General features: G+C 34.4%; 1 protein-coding gene across 4 annotated transcripts in view; it reads right to left on the bottom strand.

Annotated features, from left to right (window-relative positions):
* The window catches only part of LOC106877636 (enolase 4), a 230,540-nt gene that overhangs the window by 16,891 nt on the left and 188,932 nt on the right, over positions 1–24,717 (bottom strand). For all 4 annotated transcript variants that reach the window (XR_016244234.1, XM_089362469.1, XM_089362470.1 and 1 more), the window contains exons 11-12: positions 16,482–16,610; positions 10,867–11,125 (exon numbers count right to left, since the gene is read on the bottom strand). Coding sequence is in view for 3 of the 4 variants with exons in the window: in XM_089362469.1 (XP_089218595.1) it covers positions 10,867–11,125; positions 16,482–16,610 (388 nt within the window). In the remaining variant the exon portion in view is untranslated. The remainder of the gene's footprint in view (positions 1–10,866; positions 11,126–16,481; positions 16,611–24,717) is intronic.

Genomic DNA, 24,717 nt, shown 5'->3' on the forward strand with positions numbered 1-24,717 from the left:
ATAACAAGATTTCATGTAGGTATATGAGTGGATAGAAATAATCTTCTGCGGATTATATATTTATATAAACACACACAAATATATATGATTTCACAACTGTATCAAATTGAATATTGCCAATCCTAACAAACACTAAACTAATGAAGGAGTTTCTAAATGCTTGTTTGGCATGCTAGACAGAGAAGTCAAACATCCCTCGAATTACACCTTATCATTTTAAAGAAATGATACATCATGTGTTATACCCTAAAAAAACAGGGTTATCAGGGGTTAGAATACCTTTGATCAGAGACCTGTTTATCTTAGTTGACCTAGATTCAATAAAAAAACAACAACGAACCAACAAAGGAGCTTATAAGGGTAGTAACTTGACTTACAAGGTTTTGTAGCAAAATCTCACTCAAAACACCCTACTGTAGGCACAGGAATGAGTTTGTGGTTAAGAAGCTTGCTTCATAACTAGGAATTTTCCTGTTTGGTTCCACTGCATGGCACCTTGGGCAAGTATCTTCTACTATAACCCTAGGTCACCCAAAAAGTCTTGAGTGGATTTGGTGGACAGAAACTGAAAAAAAATTTTAAATCCTGTTGCATATATATATATGCAAAGACTATACTATCAATTGGGAATTGATTTGTACTGCAAAACCATACAGACCTTGAACTAATAAATGTGACCTATGTTTAGAAGAATTTTACCAAATTTTTACATCTAAGGGTAACATAATCAGTTCTAGACAGGAACAAACTTTAAGATGCTTGCACATGAGAAAATTCACCTTTGCTCGGTGTAAGTGAGTAATAAACATTTAAACCACAGAATGTTTTGAAATAATGGGTTATAAATGATTATCCAATGAAAACTTGAATTGAAAATAGTTTGCGTCTAAATTCACAAACAACTCTACATCATACAACTCAGAGTTGATAAATGAAAAACTTTAAATAGTTAAATCAAAGGATATTAAAGTGAAGACTGAAGAAACTGCACCAGTATTTTAGTAGGGTTGCAATTGCAATGGTTACTAATCGATGCAGTTGGATCATGTAGGTCTGTGTAAAGCTGTATATATAAAAAGAAATTAAAGGTAATGCTATGCCACTTTGTAATAATCCTTATTATTACCCCAACTGCCACTACAAAGTCCTTGCAATAAATCTACGGATAACAACAGGTAATAGAAACTGTGCCAATGCTTTACTCATCATCTATTTATACATTTTGTACAATTTCTCCATTATGTGTGTGTGTGTGTGTGTGTGTGTGAAAGAGATTCTGTAAAGAAGGTATAGAAGTGCCATTATGAAAAGTTATTAAAAGTGGAGAATGCATAGGAGAAAGAGAGTCTTTCTAATGTGAACCTGACAGAGGATCCTGCCATTCGTGTTGACAATAGTGTTATAGATAAAGTAATTAAGAAAATGAAGACTGGAAAAGCTCCTGGTCCATCAGGAATTACTTCTGAAATGCTTAAAATATCTGGCAGTGTAGGATATGGCCTAGTTACACATATAGTTAATCAAGTTGTACAAGAAGGCATCATACCCAATGACTGGAGAAGCATCCTCATAGTCAACTGTTACAAGTGTAAAGGTGATACCTTAGAAAGAAGTAATTACAGAAGTAATTAGAGCTATAGCCCAGTTAATTAGAAAGAGGTTTAACCAAAATGAGATGTAATTTGGTTTCATGATAGATCAAAACAATACTGATGTCTTCTTTATAGTTTGGCCACTACAAGAGAAGTAGGTGTCTCAGGGTGGGACTGGACCCAGACCCATGTAGTTGGGAAGCAAGCTTCTTACCACAAAGCTACTTCTGCATCTCCTCTTTTTATGACAATATTCTTTATTGTTTTTCTTGTTTTAGTTACTGGACTGTGGCCATGTTAGGGCAGTACGCTGAAGGATTTAAACTGATGACATTGGCCCCTGTACTTATTTTTAAGCTTGGTATTTATTGTATTGGCATCTGCTTGCTGAACTGCTAAGTGATGGTGCATAAACAGAGAATACTACCTTTTAAGTGGTATCAACATACAGACAGACATGGAGACAGGTACTTATACATGCACACATGTGTGCATACTATATATGTATGTGCTTGCATATATATACATATATACATATGGATATATGTGTGTGCGTATATATATATATATATATATATATGTGTGTGTATGTGTTTGTTTAATAATTTTATGCCCAATTTTCCATGCTTGTGTTGCATCAGATGGAATTGACTAAGGCAGATTTTCTACATCTAGATGCCTTAGTGAATTCCATCTGATGCAACACAAGCATGGAAAATTGGGCATAAAATTATTAAACAAACACATACATATACATATATATATATATATATATATATATATACGCACACACATATATCCATATGTATATATGTATATATATGCAAGCACATACATATATAGTATGCACACATGTGTGCATGTATAAGTACCTGTCTCCATGTCTGTCTGTATGTTCATACCACTTGAAAGGCAGTATTCTGTGTTTATGCACCATCACTTAGCAGTTCAGCAAACAGGAGCCAAAACGATAAATACCAAGCTTAAAAATAAGTACAGGGGCCAATGTCATCAGTTTAAATCCTTCAATGTACTGCCCTAACATGGCCACAGTCCAGAAACTAAAACAAGAAAAACAATAAAGAATATTATCATAAAAAGAGATGTAGAAGTAGCTTTGTGGTAAGAAGCTTGCTTCCCAACTACGTGGTTCTGGGTTCAGTCCCACCCTGAGACACCTTGCGTATGTGTCGTCCACTACAGCCCTTGACTGATTAACGCCTTGTGAGTGGGTTTGGTAGATAGAAACTGAAAGAAGCCCATCACAGGTGCAGGTGTAGTTGTGTGGCAAGAAGCTTGCTTCCCAACAACATGGTTCTGGGTTCTGTTCCACTTTGTCACACCTTGGGCAAGTGTCTTCTACTACAGCCTTGCAAGTGGATTTGGTAGACAGAAACTTAAAGGAGCCCATCGTACATTCATGCATACATGCATGCATCCATCCATACATACATACATATATATCCTTCTGTTTGACCCACAACCACCACTTAACAACAGGTGTTGGTTTGTTTAGATCCCCCCAACCAAATGGTTCAGCAAAAGGAGACCGATAAAATAAGTAACAGGTTTTAAAAAAAATAAGTACTGAGGTAAATTTGCTTGACCACACCCTTCGAGGTAGTGCTCCAGCATGGCTGCAGTACAAAGACTGAAGAAACAAGTAAAAAGATAAGAGAAGAGATAAAATAATGGATATAGGTCTTGAAACAGTATATCTGAAATAAGAAGGGATGGTCACACTGGAATGAATCTGATGATAAGTCTGCTTGATAATGGCTGAGTTGGGGAAAAAAAAGACAATGTCAGCCACTGAGAGTTGCTAATCTCCACCTAGAAAAGTATCCTCCAGGATACTGGCACAAATCCATGCAATGGATCTAATTTTGCAGTTATTTAAACACAAATAAACATATGTCAGACACTCCACACTTCCTTGCCAGTGTATATTGAATGTTTGATGTGATAATACATGATATACACATAAAATCAAATACACACATATGGGTGGGTGTGTTTGTGTATGTGTATGAGAGAGAGAGCATGTGTATGTGTGTGTGTGTGTGTGCGCACGCAAGAGAGAGAGAGAATGTGTGTGCATGTGTATTGTGTATGTGCGTGTGTTTGTGTATGTGAGTATACATAAAAAATACATACATATATACATACACATATACATATTTATATATATCAATAACTATGTAAACATATATATATATATATAATACAAAGAATATATATACATGTATACACACATATATGTACATACTTACATCTACATGTGTATATATATGCATATCAGGGTACAGGACGTTAGAACAATGAACTACAGACAACGGAACGAACACAGAGGAAAACGGAAAGCCACTTGGAATATTCCTTCATCAGCTGTCTCTATTCTAACCTGACGTTTCGAAGATAAGACAGAACGTACTCTAGAATAGTCTCTTCCTGAGTAGTGGATCAACCCACTACACAGAGGATTCCAAGGTGGCAAACACAAACCAAGACAGGAAAAATTGGACAGTGAAAACAACATTCAAAAGCCGTACGGCCAAACGCGAATCTGAGGTAGAACGCTAGTAGTTCGTCTTGCCTTCACAGTGGCTGGAGTGAAAAGAAAGCTGACCACAGGTCACACGAGAGCAGAGAGGATGGTGGAGGGAGGAAGTGGAACAAGGAGGAAGGGACAGAGGGGTATAGCAGTGAAGTAGAGACCAGGACAGAGGGATAGATAGAAAGATAAAGGAAGACAGATAGATAAATAGATAGAGAGGATGGTGGAGGGAGGAAGTGGAACAAGGAGGAAGGGAAAGAAGGGTATAGCAGTGAAGTAGAGGCCAGGACAGAGGGATAGATAGAAAGATAGAGGAAGACAGATAGATAAATGGCTAGATTTAATTTGCGTATACAAATTTAATCTGCGATCCATGGGACGAGCCGTTTTAGCGATGCGTCCTGCCCAAGCTCGTCGAAACGCCGGTGTTAAAACGTGGGTGGCTGATGAAGGAGATGTTCTCTATGTGGCTCGTGTGTTCTCGTCTGCGTTTGTTTGCAATGTCCTGTACCCAGATATGCACCTATACATACAGGTGGATGTCGGTATGCACATACCTGTACGTATATATGCATATACTCATTTACTATTTGTTTTTACATGATTGAACGCAGCATCTTCCAAATGTAAGTAGTTTTCGTAACTCATATCCTCCGACACTACTCTATCTCTTTCTCTTTCCTTCCCCCCTCGTTCTTCCTCTGTACTACTACATATCTCGCTTTACCCCTCTCGTTCTTCCTCTGTTACTACTACGTATCTCTTTTTCCCCCTCGTTTTTCCTCTCTTTCTCTTTTCCTCTCGTTGCTCACCTATTCTTCTACTTCCTCCCTCTGTTTCTCTCTCTTCCTTTTACACCGGCATGGTCACATGCTTCCGGTCAATAATCCTTTCCTTCCTTGGCTTTCGCCAAGCAATGCACGCACCACTTTGTCCCTCTCGGGTCCGTGCCTCATCGCGTTCTTACACACATAATTTTTCTCGTCTGGCCGTAAAGCCTTTTCTGTTTGTTTTCCTGTCTTGTTTTTTGTCCGCCACTACATTCCTCCATGGCTAGATTTAATTTGTGTATACAAATTTAATCTGCGATCCATGGGACGAGCCGTTTTAGCGATGCGTCCTGCCCAAGCTCGTCGAAACGCCGGTGTTAAAACGTGGGTGGCTGATGAAGGAGATGTTCTCTATGTGGCTCGTGTGTTCTTGTCTACGTTTGTTTGCAATGTCCTGTACCCAGATATGCACCTATACATACAGGTGGATGTCGGTATGCACATACCTGTACGTATATATGCATATACTCATTTACTATTTGTTTTTATATATATATATATATATATATATATATATATATATATATGCACACACACACACTATGTGTAAACATCTACTCATACAAACATACCCCCAAACATTCCTTCATATATACATATATATATATATATATATATATATATATATATATATATATATATGTGTGTGTGTGCATACACACACAATGTGTGAACATCTACTCCTACAAACACACCCCCAAACATTCCTTCATATATATATATACAAACATATATACATACATACATACATACATACATACATACATACATACATTATACACACATACATATACACACACTCACAACATAAAAACATCCACACACATACAAACATTGTTCCAAGCACCTCCTCATATATACATATGTACATATATACATAAATACATACACTACAATGATGTAACTGGGTTACTAGAGCAAAAGATGAGATGAAGGTGTGTAGAGGAAGTGATGGATAGATTAAAACAACAAAAGATTAAACAATGAGTAATGAAGAACAGAATAAGATGTTATCTACTCCAGGCATCTAAAATACAAAAAGCTTGAAGCAGAAAAATGAATTTCAGTAAGCTGATTTATTGTGAGGGATGAAAAAATCCAGCATTTTGAACACTTGTTCTTCTTTGGGTAGGGAGAATAAAAAAAAAAAAATTTTTTAAACTAAATATCAGGTCACAACATTGCAAAAATAAAAGAAGTGAAGAAATGATGAGGAGGAGTGGAAGTGGTGAGAGGAAGGAGACCGAGTCAGTGTAAATAATGCAGGGGGGGGGGGGTATAAGTTGTATGGGATCTGTGTGATGTAGAAGGAAGTAAAGTGCATGGGTAAAGTGTGAATTTATATTAAGGGCAAGACCAGTTGAAATGGCAAGACCAGTTGAAAAGGGTCTGGTCAGGTAGGAGATAAATGACCAAGATGGACAAATGGGGTGATGACCCAAATGACACATATACAGTTACAACAAACATACATACGAACAAGGTGGAAAGAACTAAATAATTAGTAGGATACGAGGGAGATAAAGGAAGTTTACAACTATGAGAAATGGTCAAAAACCTCCAGAGAAATAAGACAAAGTAAAAGTAAATGGATTTGTGTCAGGTCAGGTTGAGTATTTCACAGACATGTACTCTTTACTCTTTTACTCGTTTACTTGTTTCAGTCATTTGACTGCAGCCATGCTGGAGCACCACTTTTTAGTCGAGAAAATCGCCCCCAGGACTTATTCTTTGTAAGCCTAGTACTTATTCTATCGGTCTCTTTTTGCCGAACCGCTAAGTTACGGGGACGTAAACATACCAGCATCGGTTGTCAAGTGATGGTGGGGGGACAAACACAGACACACAAACACACATACATACATACATATATATATATATATATATATATATATATATATATATATACATATATATATATATATATATATATATATATATACATATATATATATATATATATATATATATATATATACATATATATATATATATATATATATATATATATACATATATATATATATATATATATATATATATACATACATATATATATATATATATATATATATATATATATATATATATACATACATATATATATATATATATATATATATATATACATATATATGATGGGCTTCTTTCAGTTTCCGTCTACCAAATCCACTCACAAGGCTTTGGTCGGCCTGAGGCTATAGTAGAAGACACTTGCCTAAAGTGCCACACAGTGGGACTGAACCCAGAACCATGTGGTTGGTAAGCAAGCTACTTATCACATCAATATGACATAATGGAACTTCTATGCCTTTTTCTTTTCATAAATATTAAAGTTAAGTGTGCTTTATCATTCCAAATACACTTTTTCCCAACACAGTCATGATTGTTTTCTAGCACACTATCTATTTATTTATGTATTTATTGCCCACAGGGGGTTAAACATAGAGGGGACAAACAAGGATAGACAAAGGGATTAAGTCGATTACATTGACCCCAGTGCTTAACTGGTACTTATTTAATCAACTCCGAAAGGATGAAAGGCAAAGTCAACCTCGGCGGAATTTGAACTCAGAACGTAACGGCAGACAAAATACCACTAAGCATTTCGCCCAGCATGCTAACGTTTCTGCCAGCTCGCCGCCTTCTAGTACACTATTTCGCAATCTAAATCACCTCATGCTTCTGATTATAACATCACAGAACATGTGCAAATCTCTTACTCTTTGCTCCTTCCCTAGCTTGGTATATCTGACACCTCGCTTCTCTTCTAGCTACTTCACAATACTCTCTGCAACCACCTTCCTTCTAGTCTTTCCAAGCCTATCACTTAGCTTTTTGGCTCTATCTACTGTAATACACACATACACACACACACACACACACACACAAATGCAAACACAATACAGACATACATGTGTGTGGACTTTCATACAGTTTCTGTCTACTGCATTTCCTTCACACAGCATTGATCATTCTAAGAATATAGAAAATATAGAAGAAAACACTTGTTCAAGGTGTTCTGCAATGAGATTGAACCAAAAGGTATGTGGTTACAAAGAGAATACCTAACCACACAACATTACCCACTCCAAACACAGACAAGGCATTGATAAACTTGTTAGGTTATGGAGTGTGTGTGTTTGTGTGTGTCTGTCTGTCTGTCTGTCTGTGCATGTGTATGCACATACATATGCATGTATGCATGTATGTATGTATGTATGTATGTGTACATGAATGTGTGTGTGTGGGCATGGATGTGTGTATACATATATATGTGTATGTGTGCATGTATGTGAGCATAAATGTGTGTGCGTGCGTGTGTCAGAGAGAGAGAGAGAGAGAATTTCAAATGGTGTTAAGTTGCAAGACTGCAACTGCTGTTTCAAACGAATAAAAACATTCTGTTGAAGAAATTTTGCAGCCTCCAGTAGGAATCCAACTTAATTGCTTTACTCCAGAAATCAGACACCTTGTTTTGTAATGATAGAAAGCTGATGTCAGAGAAAGAAGGAAAGATTCAGAAGCTGAAAGGAAGCAGAGAAAGAAAGATCGAGAAAAATGTCTATAGCTCAAGATCAAGAAAAGAACAAAGTGACAGCTCCACTTTAGTTTCATAGACATCCTGAAGGAGAATATGAAACAGAGGAGGAAAATTAAAAAACAGAAAAGACAATAGGCACAGGTGTGGTTTTGTGGTAAGAAGTTTGCTTCCCAATCAAATGGTTCCGAGTTCAGTCCCACTGTGTGATACCTGGGGCAAGTGTCTTTTACTATAACCACAGGCTGACCAAAGCCTTGTGAGTGGATTTGGTAGACGGAAACTGAAAGAAGCCCGTTGTATATATGTATATATATATATATATATATATATATATATATATATCGTCCAACCCATGCTAGCATGGAAAGTGGACGTTAAACGATGATGATGATGATGATATATATATATATATATATATATATATATATATATATAAATATGTATGTGTGTGTATATGTTTGTGTTTGTGTTTGTGCCCCTAGCATCGCTTGACAACCGATGCTGGATTGTTTACGTCCCCGTAATTTAGCGGTTCAGCAAAAAGAGACCGATAGAATAAGTACTAGGCTTACAAAGAATAAGTACTGGAGTCGATTTGCTCGACTATAAAGGTGGTGCTCCAGCATGGTCGCAGTCAAATGACTGAAACGAGTAAAAGAGTAATAGATATATTATAAGTGAAAGCGAATATCATCATGTACATGTGTGTGTATGTGTGCATGTGTGTATGTTGTGAGTGCGTCTGTGTGTGTGTGTGTGTGTATGTGTGTGTCTTTGTATTTGTCTCCTACCACTGCTTGACAACCAGTGTCTGTGTTTACATCCCTATAACTTAGCAGTTCAGCAAAAGAGACCAATACAATAAGTTCCAGGCTTCAAAAAACGAAAAGGTCCTGGGATCAATTAGTTCAACTAAAATTCCTCAAGGCAGTGCTCCAGCATGGCAGCAGTCAAATGACTGAAACAAGATAAAAGATAGAATACTTATTGATTTAGTCAAGAGGGATTTTGTGGTGTATCCATAATTCTGGACTAAACTGACAGGCTTAGTGATAATTTTAATTTTCATCTCATTTGGGATTTTTGTTGTTGTTGTTGTTTGTTTAGCTCTAGGTCAGACCTGATCAGACAAACTTATGAAAAGTATATCAACCATCACATTCCCTTTTTTTGTTTTTTACATGTATCCAGACTATATTATCCAATGGGTTCTTCTTAATGGTGAGGTATAAATAAATAGTTCATTCATATAGAAGCTCCTATGTTAGCTCATCTCGCTATGATTGATTAAATAAGTACCAATAATACACAGGTATGGATTCAACCAACTGTTTACTGTGAAAAAAAACAAAAAACAAACTGATCTTGTCTGGTGAAAATATTATCAAGCAGCAGGCTGCACCAGCAAATCATCTTTGCTTTTCATTTAAAATCAATTCTTTTCACATGTCTTTAATTCCCTTCAAGATAACATACTTGCTACACAATTTTATTTCACTCTCAAATAAATATTTGATATTATGCATAGATGAAGGATGATCATTGTACTGAAAAAGATTCTGAGTGAATAAACATCTGGCCTAACTGAGAGAACAACACTGTGTACCAAAATTTTTATTTGTTTGTCTTTGATCAGTAAGTGTTATTTCCTATTTGCTTCTATTCAGAAATCAAAAGAAATGACTGTTATTCCCTTCAAATTTTGTTTTTGTCACCTGGACATTGATGTTTTGAAACTCACCTGTTTTCCATTATATTCTAGACAGATTCCGTGCTGAGTTACTGAAGCAGAAATATTGTAGCAAATATTCTGCTCAATAACTACAGATTTGCTTGTCAGTTGCTTGACCTTAACCACTTGAGCATGTCCATAAGAAGAAGTTAACAATATGTGTGTCTCTGATGATGAGCAGGAGAAGTGGAGGAGCATCATAGACATGTGTAGAGAGGAATTCTTTGGGGTTTGAATAAATAGTGTAACAAAAGCAAAGTTTGAAGGAAATATTGATTTCAAATTTTGGAACAAGGCCAGCAATTTCAGAGGATGGGATAAGTCAATTATATCAACCCCAGTGTTCAACTGGTACTTACTTTATCAACCCCGAAAGGATTAAAGGCTAAGTCAACTTCAGTAAATTTGAACTCAGACTGTAAAGACAGGCAAAATGCTGCTAAACATTTTGCCCAGCATGTTAATAATTCTGCCAGCTCACCACCTTATGTTTGAAGGAGATATTAGCCATTTTTTCATACTTTCTAAGGATAAGCAAATAAGAGATAACCATTCCTACCCAAGGACAAAAATCATGTTACACAGTGTAATAGAAGTATTTTGACTCTCACCTATGTAATCTTTTGTATATTCAATCACATCGGTGACAGTTGTGTCCTGTTGAATCCGGAAAACTTGACCACTGGCAATATAGTTGCCTTGTGGCTTTGTATCTTGGTTGTTACTTTCAGACAATTCACCGGATTCATTGTCTTTTTCCACAGGTTCTTTAACCTCCTTACATTTAAAAGGCCATTCAGCACTAACATCTCCAATTACAAGACATTGATCAGAGATTAATTTACATAATCGCTTCCAAAGAAATCCTTCCTACAACAGAAACAAAAAACATGATATTTTATAGAAAAGTCAGAAGAAAAAAAAAGAAAATCCAATAACATATAATAGAAAAAAATGAAAACAATTAGAATAATAACTTTGGCATAGATATGCATTTGAGTTACTCGTGAGGACTGCAGTAAAGGATTTACATCCATCAGCTTATGAAACTGGGATTCCAGAATATCTATGTATGTTTGGATTTCATGTCCAGTTGTATCTGGTTTCCACATGTATTTTGAAGAGATGGTGTCATAATCCTTATGATTTCTTAAAGAGATAAGAGGCCTCACATCTGATGCTTGTGTATAAATGATTGCATTTATCTCAGTGTTTCATTTTTATTGACCTTTTGACCAATGGGGGAGAAAAATTGAACGGCAACATTGTCCCCAGTAGGATTTGAAATTAGAATTAAAAAATAGCTGCAAGTAAATACCACAAAGCATTTCATTTAACATTTCATTATTTCTACCAATCTTACACCTTAAATAAATCTTTCTTAATATTAATAACTATCAAGAATGCAGTGAAGCAGCTGTGCCATTGGCATGTTGGGTAGAGCTACAGTGAGCTGGCAGAGTCATTAGCATGCTGGGCAAGATGCTTAGTGGCATTTCATTCATCTGCACGCTCTGAGTTCAAATTCCACTTTCATCCTTTTCAGGGTCGATAAAATAAGTACCAGTTGAGCACTGGGGTCAATGTAACTGACTTAGTCCCTTCCCCAAAACTGCTGGCCTTGTGCCAAAATTTGAAATCAATATTTAATGACCATCAAAACAAGTACCAAAATTCAAGCTAATTAGAGAGTAAAACAAGTTAACGAATGTGTTTTGTCCTAGAATTGTGGTTAGATTTTCAACATGGTGGTCATGAATCTGGAGATCAGCAATATTAACTTTGTGCACTCACCCACTCCCAAGCTGGTTCTCTTTAGATGTTATTTGTTCATTTATTTAATTACATAAGATGGTAACTAATTGAGATTCAAGTCAATTGTTATTTCTGTGACAAAAATATTCTAATGATAAGTGAAAACATGGCTGTGTGGTAAGAAGTTTGCTTCCCAACCATATGGTTTTGGGTTCAGTCCCACTGCATGACACCTTCAGCAAGTGTCTTCTACTATACATTTGGGCCAACAAAAGCCTTGTGAGTGGATTTGGGTGACAGAAACTGAAAGAAGCCCATTGTATGTATGTATGTATGTATGTATGTATGTATGCATGTATGTATATGTGTGTGTGTGCATGTGTGTGTGTACATGCACATGCGTTCATGCATGTGTGTGTATGTACATGTGCACACGTTCCTGCATGTGTGTCTTTGTGTCTGTGTCCTCCACCACCACTCAACAACCAGCTTTGGTTTGTTTATGTCCCCGTGACTTAGCAGTTTGGCAAAAAGGAAACCACTAGAATAAGTACCAGGCTTAACAAAATTTAAAAAAACTAATAAGTACGGGTGTTGATTCATGGTGTGTACTTTTAAATTTGATTGTGTCAATAAAAGTGTCTTCAGTCATTTGCCATGTTACATCAGGGAAATCACTAACAGCAGATTTGCATGGTTTATTTTCATTATCTTTTGTGCTCATGGTGATGGTAGCAGTGGAGGCAAAGCTTGTAAGGTGTGTGAAATGGAAAATCTAATCCTTTGTTTTTTGTTCTGTGGTCTCATTTTTGTTGTTGTTGTTATTTAGATTCATTGTTATTGCTGTGGGTTATTTTTCTCTTGCTTCACTGTCTTTATAGGAGGCGCAATGGCCCAGTGGTTAGGGCAGCGGACTCGCGGTCATAGGATCGCAGTTTCGATTCCCAGACCGGGCGTTGTGAGTGTTTATTGAGCGAAAACACCTAAAGCTCCACGAGGCTCCGGCAGGGGATGGTGGCGAACCCTGCTGTACTCTTTCACCACAACTTTCTCTCACTCTTTCTTCCTGTTTCTGTTGTGCCTGTAATTCAAAGGGTCAGCCTTGTCACACTGTGTCAAGCTGAATCTCTCCCGAGAACTACGTTAAAGGTACACGTGTCTGTGGAGTGCTCAGCCACTTGCACGTTAATTTCACGAGCAGGCTGTTCCGTTGATCGGATCAACTGGAACCCTCGACGTCGTAAGCGGTGTGCCAACAACTGTCTTTATCGCTGTTACTTCATAGTTCTTGTTGCACAAAGTGTGCTCGTGCTGTTGCTTTCACCTTCTTTTTCTTTATCATTGTTGTATGTATATTATGTAGGTAGTGGGAGGAAGCTGTTTTCATAATGGCTGTTCCAACAGCCATTACCTTCCTTGATTTGAGAAGCCATATTGTTATATTTTTGTTTTGAAATATGAAAATTTTCAATTTTAAACCTTAGAATTAACAGAGGGCAGATTTTTCACCAAACCAGCACACTAGAAGCAAAGTGAGCTGGCTTATTTAGTGAACAGTGAAACAAAATTTAAAATACGAAATTTTTAAAACAACAAATTTCAAAGACTAACAAACCACAAAGAAGCATCTTCTCTTTCCAAACAAGGAGGAGGAGGTGGTGACAGTGGTGACTATGCCAATAATCACAATAGTAGTAATAGATACTGGTTTTAAGGATTTTAACGGTATTCACTATATAAAATTCACTTTACCAAGAGAGAGTGAACCTTGGCAAAATACAAAAATATGAATTACATTTTCATCTCAAATTCATAAGATTAGAGTGAGTTCAAAATAAGATATACAAAAAGGAAAAACAAAGCTAAGAATTCAACAGACTCTTTAAAAATCAGACAGTCAGAGACTTCCTGTTTACACGATAGATTTAAGATGTAAGCATTGCTGTAAATATGGAATTATAATAGAATTATCAAGTAAAAGGTTTAAATCCTCTGATATTTCAGACATTTGCAACAATCTTTCATTTATTATCCACAGCAAACATTTTTTGCATTCAGAAGACAATGGTGTATATATATATATATATATATATATATATATATATATGCACACACACACACACACACACATATATATATTTATATATATATATAACACAGACAGAGAGAGAAAAAAACAAAAAAAAAAACAAGTTAACCTGCCAAAATAATTAACTAGAAGTAAAATGCAATGAATATGCTATAACAGAAAACCTCTATAAAAAAAAAAAAAAATTTCTAACAATTACATAGAAATGATAAGTTCAAAGAATGATGTATAACTGTTTGCAGCCAGCATAAAAATTGCATAGTAAAAGAGACAGACAGATAAATCTCAAATGATTTCTCAAACTGCGCAGTTCTAAAATTAGAGCAATTTTCACCTCTTCTCAAAATATCTTTGACAATTTCTGAAACCTTAGCAATTAGTTGTAAGCATATATCCAAACAATAGCAATCATTGAAAATATCACTGACTCTGTTCATTTATTTCTTTTGTATCCAGCCTAACATCTGTTTGTCGGTTGCATGCATCCTTCTTACCTTCTGAATATTGACATGGAGTTTTAGCATGATTATCTTCATATTTATCATTGTGTATGTGTGTATATACATATCTACACATATATACACACACATACACAGATATATAATTCATATTATATATATATATATATATATATATATATATATATATATATATATTCTTATTCTTTTATTCGTTTCAGTAATTTTGACTGCGGTCATGCTGGAGCAGCACCTTTAGTTGAGCAAATCGACCCCAGGACTTATTCTTTGTAAGCCTAGTACTTATTCTATCGGTCTCTTATGCTGAACCGCTAAGTTACAGGGATGTAAACACACCAGCATTGATGTCAAGCGATGTTGGGGGACACACACACACAAACATATACACACCCATACATATATATATATATATATATGATGGGCTTCTTTCATTTTCCGTCTACCATATTCACTCACAAGGCTTTGGTCGGCCTGAGGCTATAGTAGAAGACACTTGCCCAAGGTGCCATGCAGTGGGACTGAACTTGGAACTATGTGGTTGGTTAGCAAGCTACTTACCACATAGCCACTCCTGTACCTATAGCTACTTACCACACAGCCACTCCACTCCTGTGCCTATGGCTACTTACCATACAGCCACTCCTGCGCCTATAGCTACTTACCACACAGCCACTCCTGCACCTATATATATATATATATATATATATATATATATATATATATATATTATACAGTAATGATAAAATATTTCTGTTTTGGGTTGTCACCAGTGAAATGATTTGGTTGAATTGAGCTGATATCAATGAATGCAAGAACACAAATTGTTTGGAATTTTAAATAGAAAAATATTATTTTATCATAATACAAAACAATGTGTTGTCATTATGATCAATGACAGAGGAATATCTATGTAAATTTAAAGCTGTTTATGAGGTATTTTGCATGTTGAAAATGACAGTAGTTATGATTGGTCTGTCTAGCACTTTGACCAGTGTAAGTTACCACTAACAGTTAGGGAAAAGAGATTCTATTTATAGTTTGTTTCAGTCAATGAAAAAAAGTGGGAAAAGAAACCAACTTGCCAATGACATCTTGTTTTACTAGAGGTTTGAGAGGTCAGTGTTTTGTTGGTGTCATCAATATTAGACCAAACCACATTTGTGTTGAGTTCTGTGAAAGATTAGAACAGCCAGTTGTTTGCTGTTATCATCAATCTCTAACAAACATCCTGACTGTTGGAGCTTAGCAATCCAGTTTTAATTCTTAGGCCTTTTGGGACTACCAAATATTCTGCTACAATATTTTTACAAGAAGAATAGTGAAAGTGACTTCCAAGTTTTAGCCTGCTAGCCTGTTCATAGATTCGTGAAGAGACATACAAAATTTTATACAGCTACCAAAGATCAAACTCAACCTCCCACCCATTGAATATCTCCATTTAATTTCTAGTCAAAAAAAAAAAAATACTATTGCTTACAGTAGACCCAAAAGGGCCGCCCTTTTAAAAGTACCACCCAGAGTGGACTGTTCCTACCCCCTCCCCAGCTATGCTAGTGCCTTCCATCATAATTTTATGCATGTTCTATATAACAGCTTCAAATTCTTGATTATTTTAACGATTAATTGAAACTTATAAGTAGTTATTCTGATAGAAAAATGGTCACCAAAGAGCTGGTGACTTTGCCATGAATGAAGCAACAATGATGATAATATAAAAGCTGACCAAGAAGTTTGGTACCAAGGTTGGCTCACCATTCTTATAATAAATACTACACATTCTTTTTTAAGCAGCCATTAAATATATCAAATATTTTTGATCAATAAACAGTAAGTTGTATTTTTTCTGGATGATAAATCACTTGATTAATAAAACCAACTTTTGGTAGGGGAATGAAATACAAACCTGTTTGCGAAATGGATCAATGATAGCACATATGCAAGGATAACTCCTGACTAAGTTTGACCAAAATTCAATAGCTTCATCCATTGATTTAAATGGGGAACCAGTCACATAATCATACACAGCTTTCTCCTGTAGAAAGATGGAACATGTAAATTCTGTTAGCAGGCATCGCTATAATAATATATCAGTGAGAAATACTGAAACATTCAACTTCTTCAAGCAGAAAATTAAATAAAATAGTAAAAGTATTCTTCCTTATACAAAAAAAAAAAAGAACTTTTTTATTATTTTAGTTCCTTATTATAGACTAGTGTACTATTCTTGATGTTATCTATTGATTATCCTCCTAATGTTCTAGAAACCAGAGTTAAGCACTAAGTGTATAGATCCCTATGATTTGAAAAAGATTAACTAAGGAAAACATGATAAATACTACAGAACAGAAGGTAAACTATCTGACAAGAGTATTTCAATATTGTTTCCAACTTATATCTTAATCCAAGTTCCATCTACTATTTCCAACTATTTATTGGTATCCTAAGCTAGCTCAGTTGCCCTTAATATTATTATGTCATCCTAAGTTATGTACTGCCATAGTCTTTTGAATCCATCAATATTTTATTCACAAAAGAAATCAACATCTTATTTGCCACACATAAAGTGTCAAGCACATCAAATTGCTTGTTTTCATTCTCATTATCAGTAATTAACCCTACTGACTTTGAGTGGAGATAAAATGTTAGATGTGATTATCATAAATATTACAGATATTGACAATACAAAGCAAAATAAGATGCAACTGAGAAACAAACATTTGGGTACTCTTGTTTTATCATCTTATTTATATATTTATGTGCCCTTTTAAAGCCTAGCCAGACTCATGGGCCCGGTTTCCCAGTTTCTATGGCGTATGTGTTTCCCCTCCAGGTGGACAGGATGCCAGTCCATCGCAGCTTTACTCAAGAAACAGGAAGAAAGAGTGAGAGAAAGTTGGGGCAAAAGAGTACAACACGGGGTCGCCACCACCCCCTGCCAGATCCTCATGGAGCTTTAGGTGTTTTCACTCAATAAACACACACAATGCCTGGTCTGGGAATCGAAACCATGATCCTCTGACCACGAGTCCGCTGCCCTAACCACTGGGCCATTGCTGCAGAGTAAGATGTTTTATCAGAGTAACCACTGGGCCATCTTGCTGCAGAGTAAGATGTCTTATCATCTTACATGTTTTATCACAAGTTTAGATAATCTTTCCCAGACAATGAACCTGGTGCTTAACTTTGGTTCCCAAAACAATAGAAGGATGAGAGTTAAATTTCCTCCTGGATAGCATTATGGTTTGCAATACATGTACCTTATCACATGAGAAGAATTGATCTCAGCATAAACAGCCAAGAAAATTATTCTTAATTACACAGTGTTATTGCTTACAGTAGTGTGTTATACCACCCTAAATATCTACTTAGAACTAGTAGGACTAAATGTTTTGATCATAAGCACAGTATAGTCCCAGTGATAAGACATGAACTGCTTATCCCACAGCTGGTTGTCCCATACCTTATCATCTTGGTGGTCCCTGACTTTATTCATATCTTATTTACCACAAATATATTACGACACCTGTCAATTATCAGCTCATGGCCAATTTCTAACTCCACTCTTTATAAAGTCTTACTACTTCTTTGTAACATCATCTTCACTTTTGTTACTTTCATAAATTACAAAAATATATCCATCACCCAAATTGCCATTTTACATCCATCATCTTTATTTCTCCTTTTTATGACTCCAGCATTCATACATTTCACTGTAATGCAGAAATACAACACTTTTATAACATGCGCCACAAACTTCGCTTTTTTTTTCATATGGAAAGAATCACATTGCTGGCCACAAGGGAAATCCTCCTCCAGCTATTCTATTGCTAATATTAACTAAATTGCTTACATATCAATATCAAGACTGTTCTCATATTCTAACTGAACCATTAGTCTATATAGCTTACAGTGGCAGTATGCTACAGATCTGTCTAAAATACATCTGTATTACAAGAACATCAACTGTTTACACTATCAAAGTATCTCCATCTACATTTTTTTGTAACCATACATGTTTAAGCTAGTATTTTCTCATATGTACAAGGCATTTGATTCATCATTAAACATAATTAACATTAATTAATTGAATGATGTATTCTTAACCTTTTGCCTGACCAAAGCATTTTCATAAGTTTGTTTTGAGTGTCCTTGCTTGTTTTCAGACTTTTAGTTAGTCCTTGTTTCATAAGGTCAGCAGCCACTTAGCTTAATGGTTCAGAGCACTCAGCTGGTATCTGAGAGGTACAAGGTTTGATTCTCTGTAGTCACCTGTTGACAACTTTTTTGTATCTTAATGGTTCAGCAAAAGAGACTGATAGAATAAGTACCAGGCTTTAAAATATACAAAAAAAAAAGAGTACTGGAATCAATTCATTTGACTGCAAATTCCTCAAGGTAGTACCCCAGGGTGGCCACAGTCAAATGACTGAAATAAGTAAAAGAAAAACAAGATAAGTCCCTAGTCACTCTGGTAGTTGAAGTAAAATTGGGAACATAATATGATGCATGAACACCAGAGAAATATAGCCTGTGTATCACATGTGATACATAGGACAGGCAAAGTTTCTATTGATATTTCTCCCATGAACTACATTTAAATTCATTTCCAAAATGGAAGATCAAACTGAAAGTTGTTTTGATTAAGTCTTTATGTTTTTTTGTTATTTCTACTGGTTAAATATTAAGCAGGCAGGCGAAGAAGAGAGGGGAGGCATTGCTGTGTGTGCATTTCAACTATAAGATAAAATATACTACACTGTCCTTTTTTTAAAGTACCATTTGTTACATTAAATAAAATTAGCAGGATGGATTTATCAACAATATTTCTTCAACTTACAAGAGACTACAATAAATAAGCATTTAAACCAGCTATATCTGGCCCAAATATTCCACTTGTTCTATTTCAAACCAGCCAGAACTGGCCTCTCACACATAACCTATGTCATTCTAAAATTAAACAATTCCATAATTGAAATCTTGAAGTTATAAGATAATGCATGATTAATTAAAAACAATGTGAATAAATAACCTTTACTTTTTACAGGGTAATCTGAATATTAAAGGGTTAAAAAAAAAAAAAACAGTGTTTAGTGTAGAATCTTATTTCGGCTTCGCAGAATTAAGAATTAATTATCAAAAAATTAATTCACCTTGGTAAATAGATATTTGTAACATATAAAGACAAAGACTGGCAGATATACTTGCTGGAAAAGAAAGGTAAGACAATTTTGAATATTAAGTTTCAAAATGCAGTAAGCTAGCAGAATTGTTAGCATGTTTAGTGGCATTTTGTCTGTCTTTACTTTCTGAGTCCAAATTCCACTGAGGTCGACTTTGCATTTCATCCTTTCAGAGTCAATGAAATAAGTACCAGTTTGAGTACCGGAGTTGATCTAATTGGCTTAGCCCCTTCTCTGAAATTGTTGAAATTGTTGACCTTGTACCAAAATTCAAAACCAATACTGAGTTTCAAAATTTCTATTTCTTCAAAACTTTCAGTCATTCTTGTGACAAACAAAGAAATAACCTATGAAGAATTTGCACATACCTCTTTGATAATTTAAAATCAGAAGAAAGCCTACAGAGATTGGTGTTTGATAAAAATCAGAAGAATCTAAGATAATTCAAGAATAACAATTTTCACATTTCAAAAAACAATATTCATATTACATAGAATACAAGTAATTTCAAATGAAATTAAACAAAAGAATCATCTGTCCTGCTCGTATCTAGTCATTTTACTGCTACAGATGTAATACAAGGAATACAAATGATATGCATGTGTGTATGTGTGTGTATGTATACACAAATACACACACACACACACACACACACACACATATATATATATACATACATACACACATGCACACATATACATATATATAATTATGTATATATACACACACATAAATGTATATATACACAAATATATATATATATATATATATACAGGGTGCATAAGATATTTGAAGACAGATTTATGTTTATAAAAAAGACAGATATATAATAACAGATAACTTTATTTATCAAAAAATGCTATGAGGATAAAAATAAACCTTTTCAGCCATCCATTCCTGTGTTACTAGAGCCATGTGTGAAAATACAGAGTCTTGCTGAAACAGATATGGCCTTCCATTGCATACACTGTCTATCGAGAACCTCAATGTAGGCAGCAGAGTTAACTCTAAGGCCTTGTGAAAAGAAGGAGGCATCAAATGTCCTTCATTGCTGACAACCCCTAAAACCAAGAGAGTTTCAAGAAATTTTGTATGCATAATTTCAGAAGAGTCTGCACATAACCATGTATTATTTCTTCTGTTAACTTTTTGATCTTGGTCAAAGTTTTTCTCGTTTGAGAAAAACCAAATCAAATCTTCTGCTGGATTTTTCAGTTTGTTTAAGAGCCTTTTAGATCTGATGTAGTGATTTTCTTTTGCTTTTTCTGACAAATTGACCTCTCCTCATCATATAAGACTTATATCTGATGTCTTTATGGACAACATTTCTGACTGTTCCTTCTGACACATGGAGATCTTTTGCAATTGACCCATGGACTTTCTGGGATTGTAATGAATAGTCTGTTGAACTTGCTGGATAAATTCAAGTGTTCTGATGATTTCAGAACATTTAGAATGCTTTTTATGTTTTGATACTGGTGGTACATTTCCATCTTCAGTCTCTAACTCCTTACAAACTTTGTAGATGAAAGATCTGGCAACTTTTAAAAATCGAGATATTTCTAAATTGCTATGCTCAGCCTTTATAATCACAATAACAGTGTACCTCTTCATTTTTTGAATAAGCTGAGGGTCTGTCATTATTTTCTGAAACAAAAATTATTCAGTAATGACCCCACAAAGGTATGTCCTCAAATATCTTATGCACCCTGTATATACATATATATATATATATATATGTATATATATATATATTATTAAAAAATGGCAAAAAATCATATATTAATTAATATCGATTAATTACCAGGAAGCTAGCACATTTAAAGAATCAAAGAGATTCAGAAACAGTATCTGCAATCTCCGGGGATTAAAGTACATTTTTATATATGACGTTGACCACTAACGTGGACATTTAATGTGCTAGAAATAGATCACATCTTGTGTCTAAAAAGACCTAAATTGTTCTCAACATGAAATATAGCATGATACCAAAACGTAAGCGGGCAAGACATTTAAAATCACCGAAAAGGAACATTATTAAACAGGTACCGGTTTCAAATTCAACAATCTTACCGACTGTCTATTTCTCTTCAGCCTGATTTGTAATGGAACCATGATCATCAGAACCCCATACAAAGTTGCCCACCGCCATAGGTGCGCGTGTATATGGTTCTGCTAATTACAGCTTAATGGTAAAATTCAAGTCTTCATTTTGGCGCGCTAATTCCAGGAATATGTCTGCAGAGAATATTTACTGCGTCGCATATATCCAGTATGAGAACTCGGTAAGGGTTAATATATTATTATTAAAAAATGGCAAAAAATCATATATTAATTAATATCGATTAATTACCAGGAAGCTAGCACATTTAAAGAATCAAAGAGATTCAGAAACAGTATCTGCAATCTCCGGGGGTGATTTTAAATGCCTTGCCCGCTTACGTTTTGGTATCACACTATATTTCATGTTGAGAACAATTTAGGTCTTTTTAGACACAAGATGTGATCTATTTCTAGCACATTAAATGTCCACGTTAGTGGTCAATGTCATATATATATATATATATATATATATATATATATACATATATATATATATATATATATATAGTCCAGTAAAAGAAGAAGAGAAGATGAAAAGAAAAAGAAAAGGGAGAGAGAGAAAGAGAGAGAGAGTGAGAAAGAGGCAAAATAACAACATACAGATTAAGAGAAAGTAGAGTAAGAAAAATAATTCAAGAAACGTGAGGAGTAAAGCCTGATAAAACTGGTGTAACCATATGAGCCTACAATATATATAGTTGAAATTTATTGAAATACTTTGCCTCTCTCTCTCCCTCTCCTTTTCTTTTCTTTTTCATCTTCTCTTCTTCTTTTGTTTTTCTGTAAATTTCAACTATGTATTGTACACTCACATGGTTTACTCCTCACGCCTCTTGAATTTTTTCTTACTCTGTTTTCTCTTAATCCATATGTTGTTACTTTGCCTCTCTCTCTCTCTCTCTCTCTCTCTCTCTCTCTCTCTATATATATATATATATATATATATATATATATATATATATATATATATATATATATATATATATATATATATATATATATATATATATATATATATGTATATGTATGTACGTATATGTATATATATATATATATATATATATATATATATATACATATATATATATATATATGTATATGTATGTACGTATATGTATATATATATATATATATATATATATATATATATACACACACACATAAATATATACATACACACACACATTAATACATACATATATATATATATATATATATATATATATACACACACACATATATGTGTTTGCATACAGATATAGCATACAACTGGTCAGAAAGTCACTGATAGTTATGCATCTACAATTGCACTTGGCAATACTAACTCATCATGTCTGAATGAGTCATCTGTATTGCCTAGTGCATATAATGTATGTATGTATGTGTATTATATATATATATATATATATATATTCACACACACACACACACACACACACACATTCTATTGCATTTGTAAAAAGTTTCAAAATGCATCTTTCTGGAACATTGTTTCTAAATGAGTTGATAATCATGGAAATAGATTAAGAGATGTGTCAGAAAATAGAGAGAATGTTACAAAAAAAAAAAAATTTTTAAATACCGACAAATACAGGTAAAAAAAAAATTCTTTACTGTTGTGTTGAATCATAGTCACTGAAGAAAAATGTTTATTTTAAAGAGAATTGAAATACAAGCTTCAAAAATAGTGGACTGAAATTACAAGTTTCTAAGTACGTCACAGTTCTAAATCCAAACTCTCTCTCTCACACACATACATATACATAAATAAACATGCAGGGATAAAGTTTTCGTTTTTATAAATAATGATTTCAAATTTTCGCACAAGGCCAGCAATTTCGAGGGAGGAGATAAGTTGATTACATTAGCCCCAGTGCTCAATTGGTACTTATTTTATCAACCTCGAAAGGATGAAAGGCAAAGTAACCTCAGCAGAATTTGAACTCAGAACATAGAGACAGACAAAACACCGCTAAGCATAGTAACAATTCTGCCAGCTCCCTGCATTCTTTTTAATAAATAATACAAAATAAAATGATCAAGTATTACATTTTTGGAACAGTGAATCTCAAAGCAAATAAAGCTATAAATAATAACATAAAAATTGGGTTAAAAGAATCCTCTGGATGGAAAAAAAATCAAAGGCTGCACATGGAATTGAACCCACATCTCCTGTAAACATGACAAAAACAATCCTTGAAATTTCTGTCCATTTTAGAATTGTATGTTGTTGACCATCATAAGAATTTATAAATTTCAAAGGAACACAAAAGAATTATTATTTTGGAATGGTGGTTCTTGAAGCAAATACAGCTATAATTAACACCATGTAATTACTGCACCATTCCAAAAAAAAAAAAAAAAAAAAAAAAAAAAAAGGAATTATTTCAGCTTCTCTCAAAGTTTATAAAATTCTTATGATATCAAATATCAATTTACCAAGAATAATAAAAATCTTCAAGCATTTTGTAATATGAGTATTTATAAACATATTCCCATCAGAGTATCTACAATTTCAAATTAATTTTAAGGAAAAAAGAAAAAAATATATTTGTTTTAGTATATTTTTAACATGTTTCTTGAGCTTCTTTTAAAATAATTCAAACTTATGAATTTCCTTGAGGGCCTTCTTGTGGGTCATTCTATTATTTCCTTTAATTAATGCCAAGACATCTGAGAGGGAGAAATATATATATACATGGATATATTTATATACATACTCACTGCATATATTTATACACACACACACACACACACACACACACACACACACACTCAAGGTTAAGTCAAAAATTATATGCACTCTTGTTTTTGTCATTCATTAAAACAAAATCAGGGGCTGAACAATTACATCAT

Source organism: Octopus bimaculoides, chromosome 14 (assembly GCF_046866305.1).
Source record: "Octopus bimaculoides isolate indiv1 chromosome 14, ASM4686630v1, whole genome shotgun sequence".
Lineage (NCBI taxonomy): Eukaryota > Metazoa > Mollusca > Cephalopoda > Octopoda > Octopodidae > Octopus > Octopus bimaculoides.